Source organism: Uranotaenia lowii, chromosome 3 (assembly GCF_029784155.1).
Source record: "Uranotaenia lowii strain MFRU-FL chromosome 3, ASM2978415v1, whole genome shotgun sequence".
NCBI lineage: Eukaryota > Metazoa > Arthropoda > Insecta > Diptera > Culicidae > Uranotaenia > Uranotaenia lowii.
In genome coordinates this window covers 30,305,577-30,329,007 of record NC_073693.1, presented here as the reverse complement: position 1 = coordinate 30,329,007, position 23,431 = coordinate 30,305,577, and the positions used below count along the sequence as shown (strand labels likewise).

Below are 23,431 nucleotides of genomic sequence, written 5' to 3'. Positions count from 1 at the left end.
TTAACGACTGACGTTTACTGAGAACGCCCCTACAGTTCCATTGCAGGCACTGTAAGGGTATCGTGGTGTTTGAATCGTTCGGTGTGGATGCTCATCATAATCTTAGCGTACTAAGATATGATTTCATTTTTTCTGTTACGGCTTCGGAGATCCGGACCAGTACATCACTGCTTATCCTTTCCAATATTGGCGTATCCTCTTCGGAGATTCCTAAGGCATCCGCGATAATATTCAGCGTCAATTCGGATTCGATGACTGACTGGATGGATTCGCACGCCCCTTCCGAAATGTTTACCTCGAGTTGGGGGAGCTCTCCAATCGAGTCATCATCGTTTCCGCAGCGTCGTTTGGGGCGAGGTGCTTGTTCGTTTTGTGTTTGGACATTTATTGGTTGAGAAGAATTATTCATATCATCATTTGAAGCTGATTGACAGAACCAATCTGAAGTGCCTTGCGAGAAGGTGTTTCGACGTTCCTGATCTTTCTGCTTTTTTTGCTGAATTTTCGGGCAAGCCCTAAAGTCATTAGCTCTATGAGCCCCGTGGCAATTCACACATTGGGGCAACGCGGCGATACAGTTGTGTTCGGCTTCGCCTGTTCCATGGATACAGACGTTACAGCGAATTTGGCTTTTGCAGTTGTTTTTGCTGTGGCCCAAACGCCAGCAATTTGCGCATTGGCGCACAGGATAAATGTACTGTTTCACGGAATATAACACTTTGTTTAGTTCAACATGAGAGGGCAGCGTTGATCCACTAAATGTGAAAATAACCGTATACAAACGCACATCTTTGCCATCATGTTGTTTCTTTATAATTCTGCGGAATTCAATCATCTCAGGGTTCCCCTGTTGAATTAATTTATTTTTCTCGAAAGCACGAGCCATGGCCAATTCATCATCATCAACATCGATATCGATGTAGGCAACTCCCAAACATTCCACTAATCGTTGAGGGATAACAAAACGAAGGTCATCGCTCACTTTTTCCACAAGCGAGTTCGCAGCTTCTTTTGTTCGCATCAATATTTTTAGTTTCGTTTTCGACATTGGTGTAGCACGAACGTAATCTTCTTTGTATTTCTTCATGATCACTTTAGCAATTTTGCCGGTTGCTAAATTGGATCCTTTGGTTGATTCCGCAATCACAATGAACGGACCAACATACGAATCCGGATATTTCCTGATCCGACGTTCTTTTCCAGGGAGCGGTTCTCCGTCGGTGGACATTATCCGTGAAAGTAGAACACGATAAAAGAAGATTAGAGTTTGCTCAGATCAGATCTCAACAAAATAGGTGCGATACGTACCAAGGCACAAAAGAGAATGTTGAGAAATAACTTTCTAGGTACAAAATTGGTACAATTTGGTTCTGAAAATTTTAAGCAATTCAGAGAATGTGTTTTCCTTATAACTTCCAATTTTTGCTGTGTCATGTCCACCAAAAATAGCACAAGGCCATCGGGTGGAATGAATAATTTTTCCACAATAATAATTCACTCGCAGGACTCTTCAAGACTCCGTTACACGACAACCTATTCATAGCGGTGTTATTTTTAAATAACCCTCAATGGCATCCGTGTCCAGATGATGTGCGGTCGCGGGTCATTCTCTATTTACTGCTGAACCATATAGATACCGAATATATCATTGCAATCGCAACTTTCAATGTCACTGTTCGTTGGTAGATTGGCTTTATTCTTATCGCCCAGCAATGCAATGGTCGCTGTGCTGTCAAAATGCAACGCCATATCTTTTGCACGTGTAGGGTGCAGTCCGATACACATGACCAGACCTTCGGGGATGCGCGTGTGTCCGTCACCCTCCCCCGCCTCTCACCAAACTGCATCTGACTGAACTGCAACAAAATTTCATATTCTTCCTCTCCATGCAAACTCAACCTGCGCCGCCTCTCATTCGCACGTTTGCCGTCGTGTAGTACGAAAACTACTCAAACATACAAACGCGACCGGGAACGAAAACAACATTGCAGTAAATGCTCACTACTCATGGATCAGAGCAGAGGTTTGTTTACGACGACGACAACGACTGTGGCTCCGGTCGATTGGATCGGAAGGTCGTTACCACCTTGCGTCGACGTTACCACTTTGATTCCCCAACACAGCCCGTATGAAGGTTTCACTTCTGCATTTGGGTTTACGTATACTCGTCCGGTTTTTTTTAATTAACTGCATGTGTGAGTATGGGGCGGTAAATTGCAAACTGGTGTCAGTTGTTTTGGTTTGTCCTCACGGAGCTACGGCACGAAAAACAACATACGCGCCTCATTCAACAATGGCGTGTGTTGTGCAATTATGATTAAAATAATTATAAAAATAATATTGTTATGAATAAGGAAACATTCACATATTTTTATATACTGCGAGTCTATCATCTGCAACAGTAAATAAAACGAAGGAGGTAGCTTTTTACCAGCCGGGTGCACTTTCCTGTATTGATTTGCGCTAGCTGCTCAACCGAAAGCCAAACAAACAAACATGACAGTATCAATCTTTCTCGGCAATTACTGCTGCTGCAGGTACTGAGTGCGCGAACAACTGAAGTTTGTTTGTTTATGGACACGTGTCCTCCAACTGTCCCAAGTTCAACCGGTTGTTTATTCCCATATGTGCTTCTCGTCTATACACTTGCTACTCGACGGTTATGGCGTAAGATGGTTTAGGAAAAAGTTTTTGCATTCGTCACATACGACGATTTGCAAAAAAATGATGCAAATTTCCTTGATGTTATGTGGTGAACAAAACATTCTGGGTAAACTGGCTAATTGTTCACCGGAACTTCCGTTTCCACAAGGTAGTAAGTAATCTTGAAACACTTCAGTCTACAATCGCTTTTATCGATGTCACAACTGGATTGAGTGAAATGTGTACAACCAAAATGCGCTGAGAAGTGTACTGTGCCAAAGATGATATGATTGGAAAAGTACCACGGGCATAAAGACTCGAGCTCCCAACCCATTTTCACCCCATTGGACAATTCATCAAAAAAAAAAATATAGTGAGAGTCGAACTCACTGCAACATCTCATCTCGGCTTGCCAGTCCGACATCTTACCAAGTGCACCAACTGAGTCGGTTGGCAAACGAAAGTTAATTTTCCTTCTTTGTCTTGTGATAAGATATGGGATATGATTTATTTGGTTTTTTTCATACATACATATGCAATGCGGTTGTGCTGGAAGAACAATGCCAGTTATTAGAAAGCTTGTAAATGCCGGTTCGGCATAGAACCTAATACCGATAATCCCACCTCCAAGGTAGTTCACTATTGAAATAGAGCCTGATTTGTGGGTGTGCCACATATTAAATAAGTCTACAGCGTCTGACTTAGGATCACGTTCCCCATTTGTGAAGGGCGTCAGCTCACGCTGGTGGTGCAGAGGTCGACAGGTTCAGCTGGAACAACACCCAGGAACAGTTTGGCGGAGCTGATACTCTCATGATTTGGGTGTGTTCTTTGGTCAGCATGCATGAGTTAAGTAATACATACATAAATGAATATCAAAGCAGAGGTCACGAGATGTTCCAAGTCAAGGTGTCACGTGTCTTTAGAGATCGAGGCCGACAAGTTTGGTTTCCCTCGATGTCTTGCGGATCTGCAACCAAGGTGGGTCGAAGCTCAAAATCTAGCCCAGATCGTAGGTTGGAAGAAGCGGCTTAGTAACTCTTAGGATGTGGAGCCACTGATAATCTGATATAACTCCCCCTGCGTAGGAGAAAAATATTCATCGCGAAGTGCTCCTGGCGCCAACTAGCTCATCATTCCCTAAGCTTCGTTTCCCTATCATGTAAAGATAAGTAGCTAAATTTCGATTTTTTCGTAAATCATTCAATTTTTATTCGACAATTCGAAATTCATTTAGTTTTAATTTTAGTTTCAATGTATCGGATCCATTCTATTCTTGTTGAAAAAGAGTGTATGATCTTTTAAAATTTTTATCCAAATGGGAAATTTGAAGAAATTTCAGAAGATCTAGAAAGAAAATTCATTATTAAAATGCCTCGATCTAGAAAGAAAATTCATTATTAAAAATCGTTCACCAGAAGATCCCGTTTTAAAGAACTGCGATTTTATCCTCAATAAGATAAAGAACATTTTCGCTTTGAAAATCTTTAAATCTACACTTTTATTCATTAGCTAAAATTAATTCTTTAAAACTGTTAAACTTCAATTCAATTATATTATGAAATTATTTTTCAAATTTTAATATCCCATTAACTGGAATAGTTTTTTTTTTTTAATATGAAGAATTGATTTTCATATGTAGGCACGTTTCTAATTATGTTCCTCAAATTTAAAAGCTCAATTAATCTAGTAAATTTCAACCATCGGGACCTTTTTTCACTGGGAGGAAAACAAGGTTGATGTCCTTTTCAACAAAATCCACCCGTTGGCCGAATACCACTGTAGTACCTCCTAGCTGTAGTGGCAGCATGCCAAATCTGACGAAAACTTTACTGGTCTTTTGTGAGATCTATTGTACGAAAAAAAAAACATTTTTTAAGGCACTCCTCCTTGTACATTTTGGAGTCCATGGTCTTGTTTTTCACAAAAACCGGGGTTTTTCGTCCGCAGCTGCAAATACCTTGCCAGATCAAACACTTTCTTGCCAACTTATCGGCAAAAACGAATTTGAACTTGGCGAGGACATCACCCCGAGTGGCTTTATATTTTTTTTGGCCAGGAAGCTGCCTTAAATCTATCTTCGCGTACGTTTCGTCATCCATGAGGATGCATCCGTCGAACTTCGTTGGAATCTTGTTGTATAACTTCCGGGCACGTCCTTTGGCTACTAAATTTTGCTTAAATGTCCGGTTTGGTTGCTTACTGACCCGATAGGATCGTAATCCTTATGACGGTGCACCGATCGGCGTTGAATTTCTTGGAGATGTCGTAGTCCGACTACCCTGTGTTTGCCTTGATCGTTCTCAAGACCTTCAAATGCAGTTTCTGATTCTTAGGTCCGCTATAACGTTGGTATGAACCTGCCGATCGATAGTATGCATCTCACGGAAACGTTCGAGAACGCTGCACACGGTTGATTTGAGCATTTTTAACGATTTCGCGATTTTTTTTAACCCGACCACGTCGGTTTTTGACGTGAGTGTCCAAAATTTATTTTCTTCTCGAGGCTTCCATCACATGTAACTTTTTTGGAACAAACGAATCGTAATGAAATTTTCAGCACTGATAGAGGAAACTTTTCCGAACAAAGTACTGTCAAAACATTCCAGATCCAACAACTAGGAGCGTAATGGTATAATAAACAGTGCGTCCAGATTCATGGTGATCCATGATTTATTAATCACTTACTAAGCAGTAAGACACGAACCTTTGGTTGATGGAAATGTGGTGCAGAGTTATATCAGTTTATCAGTGGTGGAGCTACGCTGCAGTTATCACGTGTGAGCTGATCCAAGACAGCAGTTTCATTCATGTTTTGGAGGAGATGTTTTGGGAGATGGTTAGTTGTTAGCAACTTCAGCAATGCATCTGTTGGAAATCAAAACAAACGCGGTGATTGGAAATGCAACATTTGACAAACGGCGGTTAAACGAGGCGACGAAGAGGTTTAGAATATATAAGCAGGGTTGCTAGTGATTTTTCGTTTTGAAATTCCAAAGTTTTTCCCGGTTTTCCCAGGTTTTCTCCCGGTTATAAATGCTGATTTTCCCGATATTTATTACACTCGTTTTTGAAATAAAATCATGGTACATAAAAAACTCAATATAAAGGGCTTCAAATTTCTACTAATTGTATCCCAAAACTTGTTAAATGGTTAGAAATCATGACAAACACTTCGGCGTCTTCTAACACAGGTTTTCTAGACAGGTTTTCATGATTCTTGACAGGTTTTCATGATTTTTTTTCAACAAATCTAACGAACTTTACAATTTAAACAATTTTGAAAAAATATTCCAGTTAAATTGATCTTGAAACTAAAAATAAACTAAAAATGTAGTACTTTTAAGCCGACAAATCTTTTACATAGGAAAACAACCTGAGCTAATTCGGAGTTCTCCACTAATTGTTTATATTCGTCTGGTTTTCGAAGTCCAGCTCTCATCGTATTTGAGCAATTTTACGCGCGAGCAGGTTTTTGTAGATTCAAAAATATGCGCTGATGTTTCCAGTTCATTTTAAAATCAGTTAAAACTTTGGATTCTGTATATCATTTGTAATTTTGCCCCATTTGCAGTTTGTACTTTTGCACCTTTAAGATTTTTTGTGATTCATAAAATGCAACTTTCCCTTATTTCATGTCTGGATGTAGGCAATCCAAATCATTTTCGATCCACGCCAGAGTTCGAAATTTTGCTGTTCCCAGTTTATGACAATCTTTAAACGTACTTTTACCCTACCCACCTTACTCTATAATTTGTATAGAAATATGTTAACAATACATCGAAACATATTATAAAATCATCTTGTATAGAGATTTGTCGTACAAAACTTAAAATTATCAGATTGCAGGAAAATATTTAGTTATTTTTAAAATGCAGTTAATTTTAAGACATGTTTATTAAATAAATGTTTTTTTTTTAACACAAAACAATGAATAACTTTAGTAATAGTCATTTGAACTAAAGATTCATGAATATAGAAATCGTGTATAAGACAGGGCTGAGCTTTAATTGTTTGAGTGTAAAATATTATTTTTTATCAAGGTTAAGACCTTAGATTTCGGAAAATTCAAGCAACAGCTTAACGTAGAATAGATTAAAAACCTTAACACTTGCAAAAACACTTTTTTTTACTTCAAACGAATCTTTAAATTAGTTTCAATTCAGCTTCAATTAGCTTCGTTCCTCAGGCCAATCCAAACGCAATACACAACAACAACAACAACGTTGGAAATCCGATATCTTTTTCTGGTGAAAAAGAGGTATAACTCTGCTTAAAAATGTCTCACGCTGCCAAATTATTTGCTTGCGAAGAGTGAAAACATAAGATAACTCATGTTTCTCCGCAATTAGTGAAAAAAGCGATTCAAACTTCGTTTGTTTACTAATGAACGAAAATAAGCTTTTATGAGAAAATATCAAACATGTTAATTTTCCCGGTGAGGTGCCGAAATTCCCGGTATTTTCCCGGTTTCCCGGTGACGTGATGAAATTCCAAAGTTTTTCCTGGTTTTCCCGGTTTTCCCGGTTCGCTAGCAACCCTGTATAAGTGATATAGAAGATATAAGTGATAATTTTGATAGAAACGTGGTCAGTCAGTGAGCTCGATAAGCCAGTTATTTAAAGAGAAATTAGATAGGGAATCCAGAAGTTGAAGGTTGTGTACCGCAAAGTTGTGGTGATAAAATTGAGGTTACCTCAGATACTCAATCGGAATCGTTAGGACGATCAACACCTCATCCAAACCTATCGAAATGGGATCGTAAGTTATATCCGGATTAGAATTGTTTCCTAGATTGTAAAAGCCCTTTTTGATTTAGATATGAGAGACGAGAGGTACCTATCCATTCGAGTGCAGGACATCAAGTGCTCAACCGACTAAGTGCACGTTTGATTAGTAAATCAAAAGTAAGTGGCCTCAATATCTTCACAATTGAATTTATTGTTTATCAATGTCAAAAGACATACCCCTGATAAATAGCCAATAACTTTTTTGGTTAATAAGATAAGAAGTTACGATTTTCGAAAAAGTTGTTCAGCGAAAAATTTCCGTTAGAGAATTTATAAATTGACAAAAAAAACCATTAGCGGGATCGGTTCCACAGGAGAAACGAAAATGATGTTGATTTTTCAGTAATATTTAGTAACATTCAATTTTCCCATACAAACCTAAAAGTGCAAATTTAAAGTCTGTTTCACAATCTGGTCGCATATTTTCATTTACTGCAGCGCCCCTAGTTGTCACATCGCGAATCTATTGACAGTGTTTTGATCCGGATGGTTTGTTTACAGTGGTGAAAATTTCATCAAGATTGAAGCAGTCAGTCAAATGACTCCAAAGTTTTTGACGATGGAACGCGAAAGGCGAGAGAAAATTCTGCACACTCACGTAAAGAAACCGACGTGGTCAGGGGTAAAGATCGTGAAATTCCTGAAATATCCAAAAATCGACTGTAAATTCGGTGCTGCAACGTTACCGGGAGACCCTTACGGTGGATCGAGCAAAACAAACCAGGCGTAAAAGTGGAACATATGACCGGAAGCTTCGAGCAAAGGTAATTCGATCAGTTCACAATAATCCTGGAATCTCCTTGCGTGATTTGGCGAAAAAGTTCAAGACGAACCACAGTACAGCTCGACGAATTTGTTTGCGAGAAGGATTGCGGTCGTATCATGCAAGCAAACACCCCAACAGGACGCTGAAACAAAACCTGGTTGCCAAAACCAGGGCAAGGAAGTTGTACGAGAAAGTGTTGACCAAGTACAACGGATGCATTTTGATGGACGACGAAACTTACTTCAAAATGGCTTTTGGAAAAATACCCGGTAACAATTTTTACATTGAGAAGCGTAAAGGGAATGTTGCGGGTAGATTCACGTTTGTTTTAGCAAATAAATTTGCTCGTAAGTTAATGATTTGACGAGGGATCTGTAGTTGTGGGAAAAAGACTAAGATTTTCATCACTGGGGACACAATGAATGGAAATGTTTACAAAGAAGAATGTCTCCAGAAGAGGGTTTTGCCATTCATTCGGTCCCACAAAGGTCCGGTGAAGTTATGGCCGGACCTGGCACGCTGCCACTACAGCCGGGATGTCGTTAAGTTGGGCAATAGTTAAGGGCAAACTGAAGAAATGTGGCAGAACCATGAAAAACCCGCTCAAATGGAAAAGTGGTGGAACAAGATGGCGAATGAGGTTACCAGCAGTACTGTGCAGAAAATGATGGGTGATATTACAAAAAAAAGTCATTCGTACCGCATCACTTGCTATAAACGGTCGTGTTTTTTCGCCTCTGCTAGTGTAGCTCAAAGACAGTGACGAAAAGTTTATTGTGCCAAAATTATTCGGGTGTGAATACCGTTCGGTAGTGAAACACGATTGTGATATTATCACTGATCACGCGATCACAGCTCAGTGATAAAATTTGTGAATAATTGGGTGTGCAGTTGTCAGGAAAGCCGTTTCTATCTGTACGCATAGAACAAAGCCACCATTGACCTTGGACTTCAGCTGCTTGGAACAAAGGGCCACACGTTTGGTCGGGCCGAGAAGTTTGAGATTGGTATAGGGTTACCAGACGGATAAGTATTTGCTAAAAAAAAAAATTTTTTTTTTCTTCTTCACTAGTTTTTTTTTTAACTTATTCTTGTTTATTATTTTGTTTGGTTTTATTATTCTTATCCACTTATTATTGATCCTCATTCTTTTAATTTTTTTTTTTCTTCTGATCTTATTTTAATTGCTAAATTTTATGACTACACACAGTGTAATACACAGTAGTAAAGGTTTCGTTCTCCACTTTTGCCCGTTATGTCGGAAAGCAAACGTCTAACGGATGACGATGGCGAGGATGGTATGCATCCTCCATTCAAAGAGGGAATGCGCACGGAAGATAATCTTTTGGAGGAACCTCCTTCTCAAAATATCCCTATACAACCGATGTATCTTTCAGATACAGAAGATACTCCTGCCTCTGCTCCTGAACTAACTAAAACTCCTAATTCGTCAACACCCTTCATATTCGGTAATCCCCGCCCCCTTTTAACAAATGAAAGTTCAAAGTTACCGGAAACTACCCCTCGCCGTCGGGTTTACCAGTCTCAATCGACGGGACCCTGGGTAGTCTATATCCGGCCCAAACAGAATGGGAAACCACTTAATGTGATTTCAATCTCCCGAACCCTCGACCGATCGTACCCTTCCATAATCAACTACCAGTCGATGAGTCGGAACAAGATGCGCGTTGTCGCTGGTAGTCTGAAGGAAGCAAACGCCATTGCTTGTGACGAGAGGTTTACGATCGAGTACCGCGTTTACGTTCCCGCTCGTGACGTGGAAATCGACGGAGTGGTAACCGAAGAGGGTTTGACCGTCGATGACCTAATGGAATCAGGGGTTGGCCGATTCAAGGATCCTGCTCTTCCAACGGTCAAGGTGTTGGACGCGCGACAATTAAAATCAGCATCTGGCGAGGGGGAAAAACGAAAGTTTTCCCTGTCGAACTCTTTTCGGGTTACCTTTTCCGGCACTGCACTTCCTGATTACGTTGCGATCGGGAAGGTTCGTCTACCTGTGAGACTTTATGTGCCTTCGGTCATGTTCTGCCAGAAGTGCAAGCAGTTGGATCATACGGCCGCCTACTGCTGCAATCAGGCACGCTGCTCTAAGTGCGGGGAGAAGCATGAGGAAGCTTCGTGTACAACACCAGCGGCAAACAGGTGTTTGTATTGCACTGGTGAAGCATCTCATGCTCTCTCGGCGTGCCCTAAGTACATATCGCGCCGGGAAAAAATCAAGACTTCTTTGAAAACTCGCTCTAAAAAATCATATAGAGACATGCTGATGAAGTCTCTGCCAATCGTCTCAGAGAACCAGTTTGACCTTCTAAGTGACTGTGAGTCCGAAGGGGAGGATCCATGTGAAGGGACTTCAACTGGGCCATTTTTAAAAAATAATGTTTCACAGGCTCCAAAAAGGAAACGCATCACTAAAACACCAACCAAATTAGCTGCCAGCAAAATTAAAAATAAAAGAAATCCTCAAAGTGGAAATAGTAATTCTGCCCCTCCTATTCAGAGTCCTCCGGGTTTTAATCCGTCCCCGAAGGACTTCCCTCCACTTTCTGGGAAGTCAAAACCCCAGGCTTTCCTTCAGAATTCAGGCCTAGCAGTAACTAACAGGAATGCAACAATTTCCAGAGAAACTGCATCTGATCCATCGTCGAAAGGTTTTCCCAGCTTTTCGGCTGATGGTAAGATGAAATTCTCGGAAATTGTTGCGTTCATCCTGGACTTTTTCAGTGTACCAGCAGGATGGAGGACTATGATCAATATGTTTGTACCGCTTTTGAGAGAAGTCTTGAAAAAGAAAGCTCTCACCATGACCCTCATCGCAGAGACAATTTCTTTTGATGGCTAACTCATCCAATAAGGGAAGAGAAATTGTTTCTGTATTGCAATGGAACTGCAGGAGTATTTTACCAAAATTAGACGCACTCAAAATATTGGTACACAATTTGAATTGTGATGTGTTCGCCTTATGCGAAACTTGGCTTTCTCCTAACGTAGATTTCAACTTCCACAGCCACAACATTATTCGCCTGGACCGTGATGGTCAAAGAGGGGGTGGTGTTCTTTTGGGGATCAAGAAATGCCACTCTTTCTATCGTATTCCACTACAACCATCTCCAGGTATTGAAGTCGTTAGTTGCCAAGCTAGAATAAAAGGTCAAGACCTTTGTCTAGCCTCGGTTTATATTCCGCCATCTTCAAGCGTGAGCCGGAACCAATTGGCGAATATCATTTCTCTTCTCCCAGAACCCCGGTTAGTTCTGGGAGATTTTAACTCTCATGGCGTGGGCTGGGGTAGCTCACGTGATGATGATCGTGCTAACATTATTTATGAGCTGTGTGACGACTTCAACATGACTGTCTTAAACAATGGGGAAGTGACTCGAATTAATGGATCCCAATCACAGCATAGTATTTTAGACCTTTCTTTAGCTTCTTCCTCTCTGAGCTTGGATTGTACGTGGAAGGTAATCCAGGACCCTCAGGGAAGCGATCATTTGCCTATCCATATTTCTATCATCAGTGGTCGTAGTCCACCCGGAGAAATCAATATTCCTTATGACCTCACAAAGAATATAGATTGGAGAAAGTATGCATCGGGTGTTAGCGACGCCATCAACTCAACGAACGAACTACCTCCGGAGGCAGAGTATGGTTTCATCTCCGAGACGATTGTGGAATGTGCAATCGGGGCACAGGTCAGACGTAACGAAAACTCAACGATCCTGAAAAGACCTCCTACTCCGTGGTGGGACGGTGAGTGTTCTCGCGCGGGAAATGAAAAGCGCAAGGCGTTTGTCGAGTTTCGCAGAACCGGATTGCCAGAGAAGTTCCAGCGTTACTTAGTTTTGGAACGCAAGTTCAAGAACCTGATCAAGGCCAAGAAACGTGGATACTGGCGGCGATTTGTGGATGGGTTATCTCGAGAAACGTCTCTGCGCACACTTTGGCAAACAGCACGAAACATGCGTAATCACACTCCCTCGAACGAAAGTGAGGAAAGTTCGAGTCGATGGCTATTAAAGTTCGCGAAAAAGGTCTGCCCGGACGCAGCGCCAGCTCTGAAAATATATCGGGATACAGAGAATAGCTCCGACACCGAGGATAAATTCTCGATGGTCGAACTTTCACTTGCGCTCTGGTCCTGCAACAATTCAGCTCCCGGACTGGACAGAATCAAATTCAACTTGTTGAAGAATCTGCCAGACTCCGCTAAAAAACGGTTATTGAATTTATTCAATAAGTGTTTGGAACTGAACATTGTTCCGCATGACTGGAGACAAGTGAAAGTCATCGCCATCCAAAAACCGGGAAAACCAGCTTCTGATTACAATTCGTATAGTATAGGCCGATTGCAATGCTCTCGTGTCTCCGGAAATTGCTCGAAAAAATGATCCTCTTTCGGCTGGATAAATGGGTTGAATCAAACAATCTGTTGTCAAGGACACAATTTGGATTCCGTAGAGGCAAGGGTACGAACGACTGTCTAGCATTACTTTCATCAGACATTCAATTGGCGTTTGCCCAAAAAGAGCAGATGGGGGCAGTATTTCTGGACATCAAAGGGGCATTCGATTCGGTGTCCATAGAAGTGCTATCTAGTAATCTTAACTCTTGCGGACTTTCACCAATTTTGAACAATTTTCTATATAACCTGTTGTCTGAAAAAATCATGCATTTTAGCCATGGAGAAACCAATATTGAACGAATTAGTTACATGGGTCTACCCCAAGGCTCATGTTTAAGCCCCCTGCTATATAACTTTTATGTCCGAGAGATCGATGCTTGTATGGCACAAAATTGCACGCTAAGACAGCTTGCGGATGACTGTGTTGTTCATATCACAGGTAAAAAAGGCACTCAAATTAAACCTCCGTTACAAGAAACTCTAAATAATTTATCACATTGGGCCAGGAATCTAGGCATCGAGTTTTCGCCTAGTAAAACAGAGTTAGTAGTTTTTTCAAGGAAACATTCCCCTCCTCAAATAGAGCTCCTTATGATGGGTAGAACTCTAACTCAATCTCTTAGTTTTAAATATTTGGGTGTCTGGTTCGACTCTAAATGCCTTTGGGGAAAACATATTAGGTACTTGACACAAAAATGCCAAAAGAGAATCAATTTTCTTCGAACGATTACTGGAACCTGGTGGGGTGCTCATCCACAGGACCTCATCAGGTTATATCAAACAACGATACTGTCGGTCATAGAATACGGAAGCTTTTGCTTTGAGTCCGCCGCGAAAACTCACTTGATCAAACTAGAACGAATACAGTATCGTTGTTTGCGTATTGCCATGGGTTGTATGCAGTCGACACATACGATGTGTCTCGAAGTACTGGCGGGAATAATGCCGTTGAAAAATCGGTTCTTCGATTTATCGCTACGTTTCCTAATTCGAAGTGAAACTGTGAATCCTTTGGTGATAGAAAATTTGGAAAGGCTTATGAATATTAATCCGCAAGTAAAATATGTAGATAATTATAAAACTTTTAGTCAATTAGAAATAAATCCTTCTTTATTAAATTCGGACACGAGTCACTTTTTGCCCGAGTAGCAGTTCCTTGATAAAATTCGATCTGTCCATGACCGCTGACATCCGTGGAATACCAGATCACGTCCGACCCAACATTATTCCTTCAATCTTTGCTTCAAAAGTACGTGAAATTGACCCTATAAAAATGTTCTTTACTGATGGTTCTAGAATCGAAAACGCGACTGGCTTCGCAGTGTATAATGAGGGCTTTGAAGCTTCGTTCAAGGTCCGAGAGCCATGCTCCGTTTACACTGCTGAGCTAGCCGCTATTTACTGTACCTTGGAACACATCCGCACACTGCCCGTAGACCACTATTTCATCTATTCGGATAGTCTCAGCTCCGTTGAGGCAATTCGATCGATGAAACTGATGAAGCGCTCTTCCCATTTCTTGCTGGAAATTTCAGGGGTATTGGGCGCTTTGATCGAAAATTCGTATAGGATTACCTTAGCTTGGATCCCGTCTCATTGTCTTATACAAGGCAATGAGAAGGCGGACTCATTGGCTAAGGTGGGCGCGTTACAAGGTGAAATCTTTGAGAGGATAATAACTTACAACGAATACTTTTCAATACCTCGCACTTTAGCGATTAACGCTTGGCAGTCTAGCTGGTATAATGGCACAAAGGGACGTTGGCTCCATACGATTATCCCTAAGGTTCCGACGAAGGCATGGTTCAAGCATTTTAACTTGAGTCGCGACTTCATTCGCGTGATTTCTCGGCTCATGTCAAATCACTGCCGGCTTGACGCGCACTTGTTTCGTATTAATCTCGCTGCAACCAATGTTTGCGTTTGCGGGGATGGCTACCACGACATCGATCATGTTGTATGGACGTGTGAAAGGTATGGTCAAACGAGGGCTTGGCTACTGGATACCCTTAGGGCCCGAGGTAGATTACCTGGTGTTCCAATTCGAGACATTCTGGCAAACTTAGATTTTGGATATTTGTTCCCAATTTATAAATATCTCAAGCTGTCTGACTTGGTCGTTTAGTCCGCTTACCATGTAAACTCTCCCCTTATGTGTTCTTCATTTAATGTCTGTTTTGTTTGTTTAATTCTTAGTTCCACCTCTCATCCAACGGGTTTGACAATAACGTAAAGAAGGCTGGCCAGAAGGAAACCAACATCAAACCGTAGCCATCGAAACTACAGCTGCAGGAGGCCACCACTGAACCCTAATGGAAAACTGTTCTCGAAGAATACCCCCCTATAAACCCCCTCCTTCCCCTTATTTAAAAAGTTCTAACAGTTGAGTCGCTGCGACTATTACGGCCCCCTTCCCTACTAACCTAGTGAAACGAATACACTCGGCACATTGAAACTTGTAAAAGTAAAAGGCCTTTAATAAACTAGTTGTTAAATTAAAAAAAAAAAAAATTACAAAAAAAGTTCGAAAATTCATCCGAAAAGCTGATGAATGATTTTTATGTATTTTTTCATGAAAGTGCAATAAAAACCCTACAAAATGACATTTTTACTTTTGTTATACGTTATTTCTTTGCGGAGAAATGATCTATTTTATCCGACCAGATTCTATGTGAAACAGACTATACTCGTGTAAACGTTACTTGAAAATTCTGCTAAAAATTATGGATGAGTTTTGAACCAAAACGAAGCTTTTAAAACCCCAGAGTTTGAGAAATTCAAAAATGACCCCAAAATCGACTTAGTCTAATGATCTTTCTCATATCGCACGGAACAAAATGGTAGTTCACAAGTACCCGAATGTGTCCGTCCATGGTTAAATGTATGGAGGGAAATGTTTCGTAAAAAATTTCAAAGGTTCCATTGCTGTTCTTTAAGCATGTTGTTGAAAAAAAAACAACCAAGGTGGCATTGATGATGTCTCATCGTCTAAAAACACTACAAGACTTCAGTAATCGAAACCGCAAATATACTACCAAATTCCACCCAAATCAAATAATATCTGTTCAACTACCAAGCCGATCGCTTTAAAACAAACTTTTTCAACACTTTTCGCCGAGTTCCACTTCCCTAATTCGATCGATTGCCTTCTCAGTTATGGAGGTAGATATACGTTATTCAACAAGGTTACACAATCGTGGCGGCCGATTAACCAATTCTGACACCAACTTACCACACCGGTTGTCGGTAATAAAATGTGCCAAAACATCAATGAAGGAATCACCGAAACTGATTTAGATTGCATCGAGTTGGATCATCGATTTCAGTGAAAAGAGAAGGTGAGAAGGTAACGAATTAATGAATTTTGAAGGTGGAGCTAGAATAGTTAATAAATAGGTCGTTATTTTGTAGTCAAGAAAGTACACCAATTTTTTGCAGAATTTTTAAGTAACGTTTACATGAGTAAATTAGCACTTTTATGTTTGTTTGGGGAAATTTAATATTTTGTACTGAAAAATCATCATAATTTTTATTTTTTCTGTGGAACCGAGCTTGCTAATGGTTTTGTGCCAATTTATAAATTCTCTAAAGGAAATTTTTCGTTGAATAACTTTGTCGAAAACTGTTACAATAAGACATGTAACTGAAGACCTTAGACCTGAGACGTGCAACATGCAATCTGTAAGCTGAGGACTGAGACCTAAGACCTGAGACTTAGGAAAAAGCCCTTAGACATGAGACCTTACTCCTGATACCTCAAACCTGCTACATTAGAACTTAGACATGAGACTTGAGCGAGACCTGAGACATGATACTTAAGACCTAAGACATGACACATGGTACATGGGACGTGAGATACGAAAAATGAGACGTGAGAAGTGTGATATGAGACGTTTGAAATGACACGTGAGAAGTAAGAAGTCGTACGTGGAACGTGAGAGTTAGAAGTGAAAATTGAAAAGATATGGGATATGAGAAGTGGAATGTGAGAAGTGATACATTAGATATAAGACCTGAGAACTGAGACTTAAGTCCGAAATCTGAGACATGAGACCACTCAAATAACTTATTTGGACAAGTTATTAGTGCTCATGGTTACTTAGGGAGAGACTTTGAACATGAGACAGTGAGATCTGAGACTTCAAGACCTGAGACGTGAGAAGTGAAACATTTACGACCATAGCAGTCCGTTGGACTCGGGGAGCAAGCAATGGACCTCGTTTGCATGAGAAGGTAATGGTGGGATAATTCGTGTAACATAGTCTTATCATGCGGTACGCCAGGAACAGTCGGAAATGCCGCTTAGGGGCAGAGGTGCCAGGTCGTTTTGTCAAAAATCAGGACACCGCGAAGAAAAAATCAGGATTTTTCAGGACACCCCCAAATTGTTGAAAACAAAATGCAGTTCTGCTTAGATTGCCTAACTAAAGGCGAAATATAGGTGATGAAGACGCCTCGAATTATGCAACTGAAGCGAGAATGACCTTGGCTGGCCTGCAGTTAATATCGAAAAACCTCATTTGAATGTAATTTAAATCAAAGAATCTCATTGGTTCAACTGGTTTAACTATTTTATTTAAGATTTGTTTGATGTTCTCATCATTTAACAATAAATTTAGTTATGATTTGGATATTTTTTAAAAATCAGGACAAATCAGGACATTTTCAGGGTCATTTTTCAAAAATCAGGACAATTCAAGCGTTTTTGAAAAATCAGGACGGTCTCTCAAAAATCAGGACAAATCCTGATAAATCAGGACACCTGACACCCCTGCTTAGGGGTGCCCATATCTTGGAATTTACCACTTGGATGAACTACTAAAAACGTTAAAGTGAGACATTTTAGGCCGTCAATCGAATGCGTCACTCAATTGAAGAGCCCTTGTTTTAGCCAGGTATGAGCTGAATTATTGTGATCGATTATAACAAATATAATAAACGCCAAAAAGTTTAATAATGGTGAATCTAAACCGAAATTGTACCAACTCATGCAACTCGGGTGGCTGAAGTGTCTAATTTGAATTCCGCTTAATTCGAAACAGTAGCATTAAATTCAATTCTGCTCAACTTCCTCAAACCCGACGACGACACAAGTTGCGCACGCCGATTCCAAAATTTCACTCTTACATAACAATCTCTATCGCTCAACACTCCACAGTTCCCTGAGCCTACCCACCCCAAAACCAAACCGAACAAAACGTCAAGGCAATGCAGCTCAACTTATACGTACACCAAATATGCAGCAGCATCGTCGTTATTGTGTTTCTAAACAGTCGTGAGTAGGTAGCTGGGAATGTATCCGAGAAGCATTTTACAAAGCTGGTGGGTGCTAGCAGCGAACTGAATTGTAAATTTGGCATGCAACCGGTTCCGCAGATGCACGCTTCTGGCATCCATCAGGGTAGTGGTAGCGATCATCGAAACACACTGGCGCGCGTTAATAGGAAGCAAGAAAAAACAACGACGTAAACATAAACCTCCACATGGACGTGCCGTACGACATTAGCATAATTCCTTGTAAACGTCATGTGTGTTGATGTTATAGCCATCAGGCGACGACGGCGACGGCCAGTGTTGTTTCCGAGTAATTTCCAAGTAAAAATAACTGTGCTCCACCACCAGCACCAGCATTGATCATCACCATCATCCATTCAGCTGTTGGTGTTACGATTGTTGTTGTTGATGTTCATTGAGGAAGTTCCTCAAATTCAAATATACATAGACAATCGGTGTGCGTTTTCATCATCAGTCGGGTCGGAACACAACTGAAGGTATCGGCGGATCGCGAAGTTTTCCTTCAAGATTTGGGAATGTGTGAGTGCAGTGTTTTGATCGAGCACTGGTAGCATAACATGCCATCGACCACCAGACGAACCATTGAAAACACCACCAGCCCCGTCTCGAGCAATGTCACGTAATATTGTTGCCGATTCATGGCGGTGTTGGTGATGTTGGGGCCCGTCTTTTAAATGTTACGGAACCTGAATTGAGCTTTCCACCCCCTTCGGCTGCCCACCTCCCCCTTTTTTGACTGTTCCTCTTTGATCGATACAATCGTGTGCGAGATTGCCCAGGAAACGTTAGCCAATCGAATTTAGCACGTACGCATATCTCGGCAAAGGTTTCGCGGGGGATCTTGTATTCAAAAAATAGCAGTAATCGTTCTTCTGTTTTCTTCAATGCTTCCCCACATTGAAATATGCTGCTCAACTTAGCAAAGCGCAAACAATCGTCGAGCCGGTTCAAGTATGACGAGTACACTTGCTCGGTTCGAACGGTACATACTGGCTCTTCTGGAGTTCTCCTGCTACGGAAAGAGGATTATAGAAGGCACATCATAGGAAAACTACAACAGGTGCCGGCTGTCTGGTTAGAGATGGTTAAGTTTGAGAGCTGTCTAGGACAAGTGCCCATGAAACTATGTCCCAGAAATGGAATGGAAATCGTTCCCTGGTAGCGAATAATCTAATAGGAACTATGTAATTGCCGTTTTTTTTCTCGTTCCATCGAAATGGAGTTTCCAATGGAATGCTGATCAATGAATAAACAACAGTTGAAGGGCACCCTGCAGTCGTTCGACTAAAATGGAATTCATTCCCATTTCATTTCGCAGTTTGAATTTCTTCATTCCTAACCAACTTAAAACTAATAAAACAAGCAAACAAATCTGACTCACCTTTGGTGTTGATGGTGGAAATCTTTATCATTTCCAGTCCGTCCTTATCGATGATGGTCCCGTTGTAGATAACACTGCTACCACTTTTCTCGTTTCGCTTCTTCGGTGTATCCTGTTGATGTTGTTGACGTTGCTGATGCTGTTCCGATTGATACTGTACCTCGTCCTCGTCGTCCTCTTCTTCCTCGTCGTCATCGTCGTCTGCCTCGACTTCCTCAACGGTGTCAATCCGCTGCTGTTGACCGTTATCGTACTTCTTGGAGGACGATTGCTTCTGCTGCGGCATTTTACCGTGAGTAGCAGGGTGACCCTCCCCGTCGCTAGCACTGTCGTTACCACTGCCGGCATCCCCATTATCGGAATCCTCGGAATCGATAATGACCGGTGCTTCCCGGACCTGGTGATATTTGCTACTGTTCCCACTACTGCTGCTGGTGCTGCTCACTGCCGAGTGTTGCTCCAGTTGCTTCTTGCGAGCGGCATCGGCCACAATCTGATTGATCAGATCCGGCGGTTCTATCGAACGCTTCTGCTCGGACGATTGTTGCTGTTGATAGTACTTCAGATTATCGTAGTACGAAGTGTAATCGGTCTTCTGCCGATGAGGTTGATGACGAGAAGAGCTGGAGCTCTTTCCGGACGATAACTTCAAATCTTTGATCATTACGTGAGCCAACTGGGAAGTAGAGTAACTTCCCTCGTAGAACACATTATCCTGTTGCTTCTTGCTGGAAGAACTCGAGCCAGTACCGGTTTTGTTGCGATTTCGACTCATTTTACTTTTTTTTTCTTGGCAAGCCTTCCCCTTGCACTGGCTTTTCCCAAAATTCACTCAATAATCACCAGAGGGCCCCCAAGAAACTGAGCGATATTTTCGCAATAAGAAACCAACCCAATGTAGGCATCACATCTTATAACACTCCCATTATTTTGCTGGCACTTGATTGTGACGTAATTATTTTTATCATCTTTACATTAAAAATTACACTTGATATTTTGTAAATCTCCGGTTGGGTATTTCATACACAGTTTTTCAACTAAGTGAAATCTGGAAATAGAAGAAAAGAAATTGTAGTTAGATGTGATGTTTAAAAAATAAAAAAAAATCAATAGAAAATCGTTCTGTTGCAACCAAACAAATGCAATGCAAGTCAAGGTGAGGTGTTCAAACTCAGAAAAAACAGTAACAATTCTTGGAGCAGATTTATTTATTGCTCTGTTTATTGCACCGGAAAAAATAGGACACATGAACCACTCAGAGTAGGTACGGGCGTACTTCACGACGCGGACGGCGTTCTCGATGGAGACACGATAATGATGATGATAGCTTCGACGATGATGATGATGATGATGAGGGATTCTACTACATATAGAAACAAGTCCGGTCGACCGTCGACTTTGCGTGTGAGTTACTTAAGCTTCTTAAGTATTTAGTACCGTTAAGTTAGTAGTATGTACGAGACAGACAGCCTCAGCCACGCCATGGGAGAAGAATTCTTCGTGTTTTCCATGCGGGAGACGAACGTTTTCGAGCTGTGTTCGTTATAGCAGCTCAACCTTGCAATCCCTTCAAACTACCAGGCAGTGGTTTTGTAAAATTAAGAGGAATCGCAACGGAGAATGTTTTGAAAATAATTTTCCTTGGAATAGGAATTTTCTGTTATTTTACTGTTAACTAGGAAGAAGCAATAGAAGCTAAACTCATTAGCTTGAATATATTTTTTATCTGAATTCTGGACGGATTTTTTAACCGTAACATTCTAACCGATCCAATTCAAAGTATAACTATTTTTAAAGAAAAACATACCTGTTCAATCCAAACAATAAATTTTGTGGGAAGTAGGAAACAACTATATTGTTACAATAAGTTTTTGCGTTGGTGATTGGTAACTTTGCCAACCAGCAACGATGAAAAAGTCATCAAACACTTCGGCAATCGGAAATTCTTTCATTTGTTTGGTTCCGATTCTTGGAAGATGTTTGATTGATGTCGGATCAACATGAAATTTCGTCAGTGATGTCGCCATCGCTGATGTTGACGAAATCTCCGGTTTGGGAATCCAGCAACAATATAAGCACGAAATAATCAACTATTTTCAAGATTATAGTTTTTTTTCAGTTGGGAACATAATTCTTTTTTTTTTTTTTTTTTTTTTCTTTTTGATAAAACATAATTCTAAATTTTGGACTTTAATTGAAAATTGTGCCCTGAATCAAAAACATGATTTTAATATAAGACTGCGAATTAAGATTATATATACAATCCGACTTAAGGTTTCAAACTGTGATCTATAACTTCAAATTTTGGTATATTTGAAGAATCTCAACAATATGTTTGTACTACTTATTGAATTAGAGTTGTTTAGCCCTTTCCTTTCCACGAAGTTTTTTACGTTTTAAAAGTATTGATGAAAAACTAATTATTTATTTCGCCTAGAACAAAAAATGCATAATTTTAGGCTACAATAAAGATCCATTTGATAAATTTGGGTTATGAGGTGGATCATATATGCTCCATTATTGGGAAGATAACAACACATAGGGTGCAGAAGAAAAAATAAATAATTGCAGTGTACATGAAATTTCATCACATCATTCATCAAAAACTTAAACGATCCTATTTTGTAAAATATTTCTTTGGTATACCTATCCCTCAAAGGTCTGATTATTGAAATTTTTAAAATTTTCATTTTTGCCTTGAACAATGGCCGCCATGACACTTTGCGCCAGAAAAACAAAACAGGCCGTTTTTCGAAAATATCACAAACTTGTTTTAAGGAGATGGGCAAATTTTGTGACGTTCTGTCAAGTGGTTTTTGAGATAGCATCTTACAAAAAAGTTAGTATTTTTGGGCACCACTAGCGCCTTCTATAATGAACCACCCTTTTTCCCAATCAACGCAATTTTTGATTACGTTTTCTATTTTCTGGAGCTTGGCCTTACAAATTACACGATTTTTTTTAATTTTCTCGAAGATATGACAAATTTAGCCGGTTGTCCTCTCGACACAAAAACAACATATATACTTGACTTTCTACGACTCCACCACAATTTTTGCGTAATGACTCGTTTCCAGATCCAACCGAAACAGAGTATAAACTTTGTGAAACCTACTGAAGTGCTATGAAGGGAAAACGGTTGCATTTGAAGGCAGCCTTCTTTGTATATTTATTTTAAAAACTATTTAGCCATTCATCGTGTCAATCGCTATGAAACACTGATCGATTTGCAGCTTCCACAAATCGTCAGCTTCCTCAACTACTAGACATCAATTTTTTCCATTTTTTTTTCTTCGTGTTTAACTCCGGAAAATACAGGCGAGATAGTAAACGCAAAATCGCTGGCTGGAAACCTTGCAGGTGCCCGCTAAATAGTGCGTTTTGTTATCCATTACGATTATTTTTCAAAACATCTTTCCACAGGCAGTCCAAATATTTTGCGCACGATTCGACCACCGTATTTTGTTTATTATCCGGTTGGCAACTTTTTTTCTTCCTTCTAAAAATGAAGTCAGCCCTGTTTATCAGTCAGCAAGATGAACCAGTCAGTAAAATCTACCTTTTTTATTACTTTTTTCATTTAAATTTTCATTTTCGGATTGTGCTCTCACATTCCTTAACTTTATGAAATCAATCATCTTCACTTTTATTCAAATTTAAGCTCACTGTTAGAACCTCTAGGACTCCTTAAACGATTTACCATATGAAATTTGAACAAATAGTTGATTTCTAGTTATTTTCGTTATAGTTATTTTGTTTTTTCTTGATTCTGCCCAAAAAATTTTGTCAATAACTTTCTGTACCTCAAAAACCACTTGACAGATTGGTACTAAATTTTGCACACGTACACATTACATTACTAGGAAGCTTCACTGAAAATTTCATCAATTTCCATCCATGCATGCAAAAGTTATTTACAGATTTTTTTTGAATACACTCCTTAGTTGAAATTTAAGTAAACCATCATTCGGTTCTGCTTGCATAATCAATTGGGTGGCCCAAAATTTCACTATGTCTGGGATTTTGGGGGCTCAAGCTATAAATGATAGCTTAGGGTGTAAGAAACAATATTGTATATGTAGGCGACTCAGAAAAATGATGTTTAGAGGTCGCACTGGTTCGATTTTTGATAA

General features: G+C 40.2%; 1 protein-coding gene across 2 annotated transcripts in view; it reads right to left on the bottom strand.

Annotated features, from left to right (window-relative positions):
- Positions 1 to 23,431, bottom strand: part of LOC129751202 (ribosomal protein S6 kinase alpha-5) — an 82,214-nt gene that overhangs the window by 41,009 nt on the left and 17,774 nt on the right. For both annotated transcript variants that reach the window (XM_055746566.1, XM_055746568.1), the window contains exon 2: positions 19,299 to 20,346. In XM_055746566.1, the coding sequence (XP_055602541.1) occupies positions 19,299 to 20,073 (775 nt within the window). In that variant the 5' untranslated portion in view covers positions 20,074 to 20,346. The remainder of the gene's footprint in view (positions 1 to 19,298; positions 20,347 to 23,431) is intronic.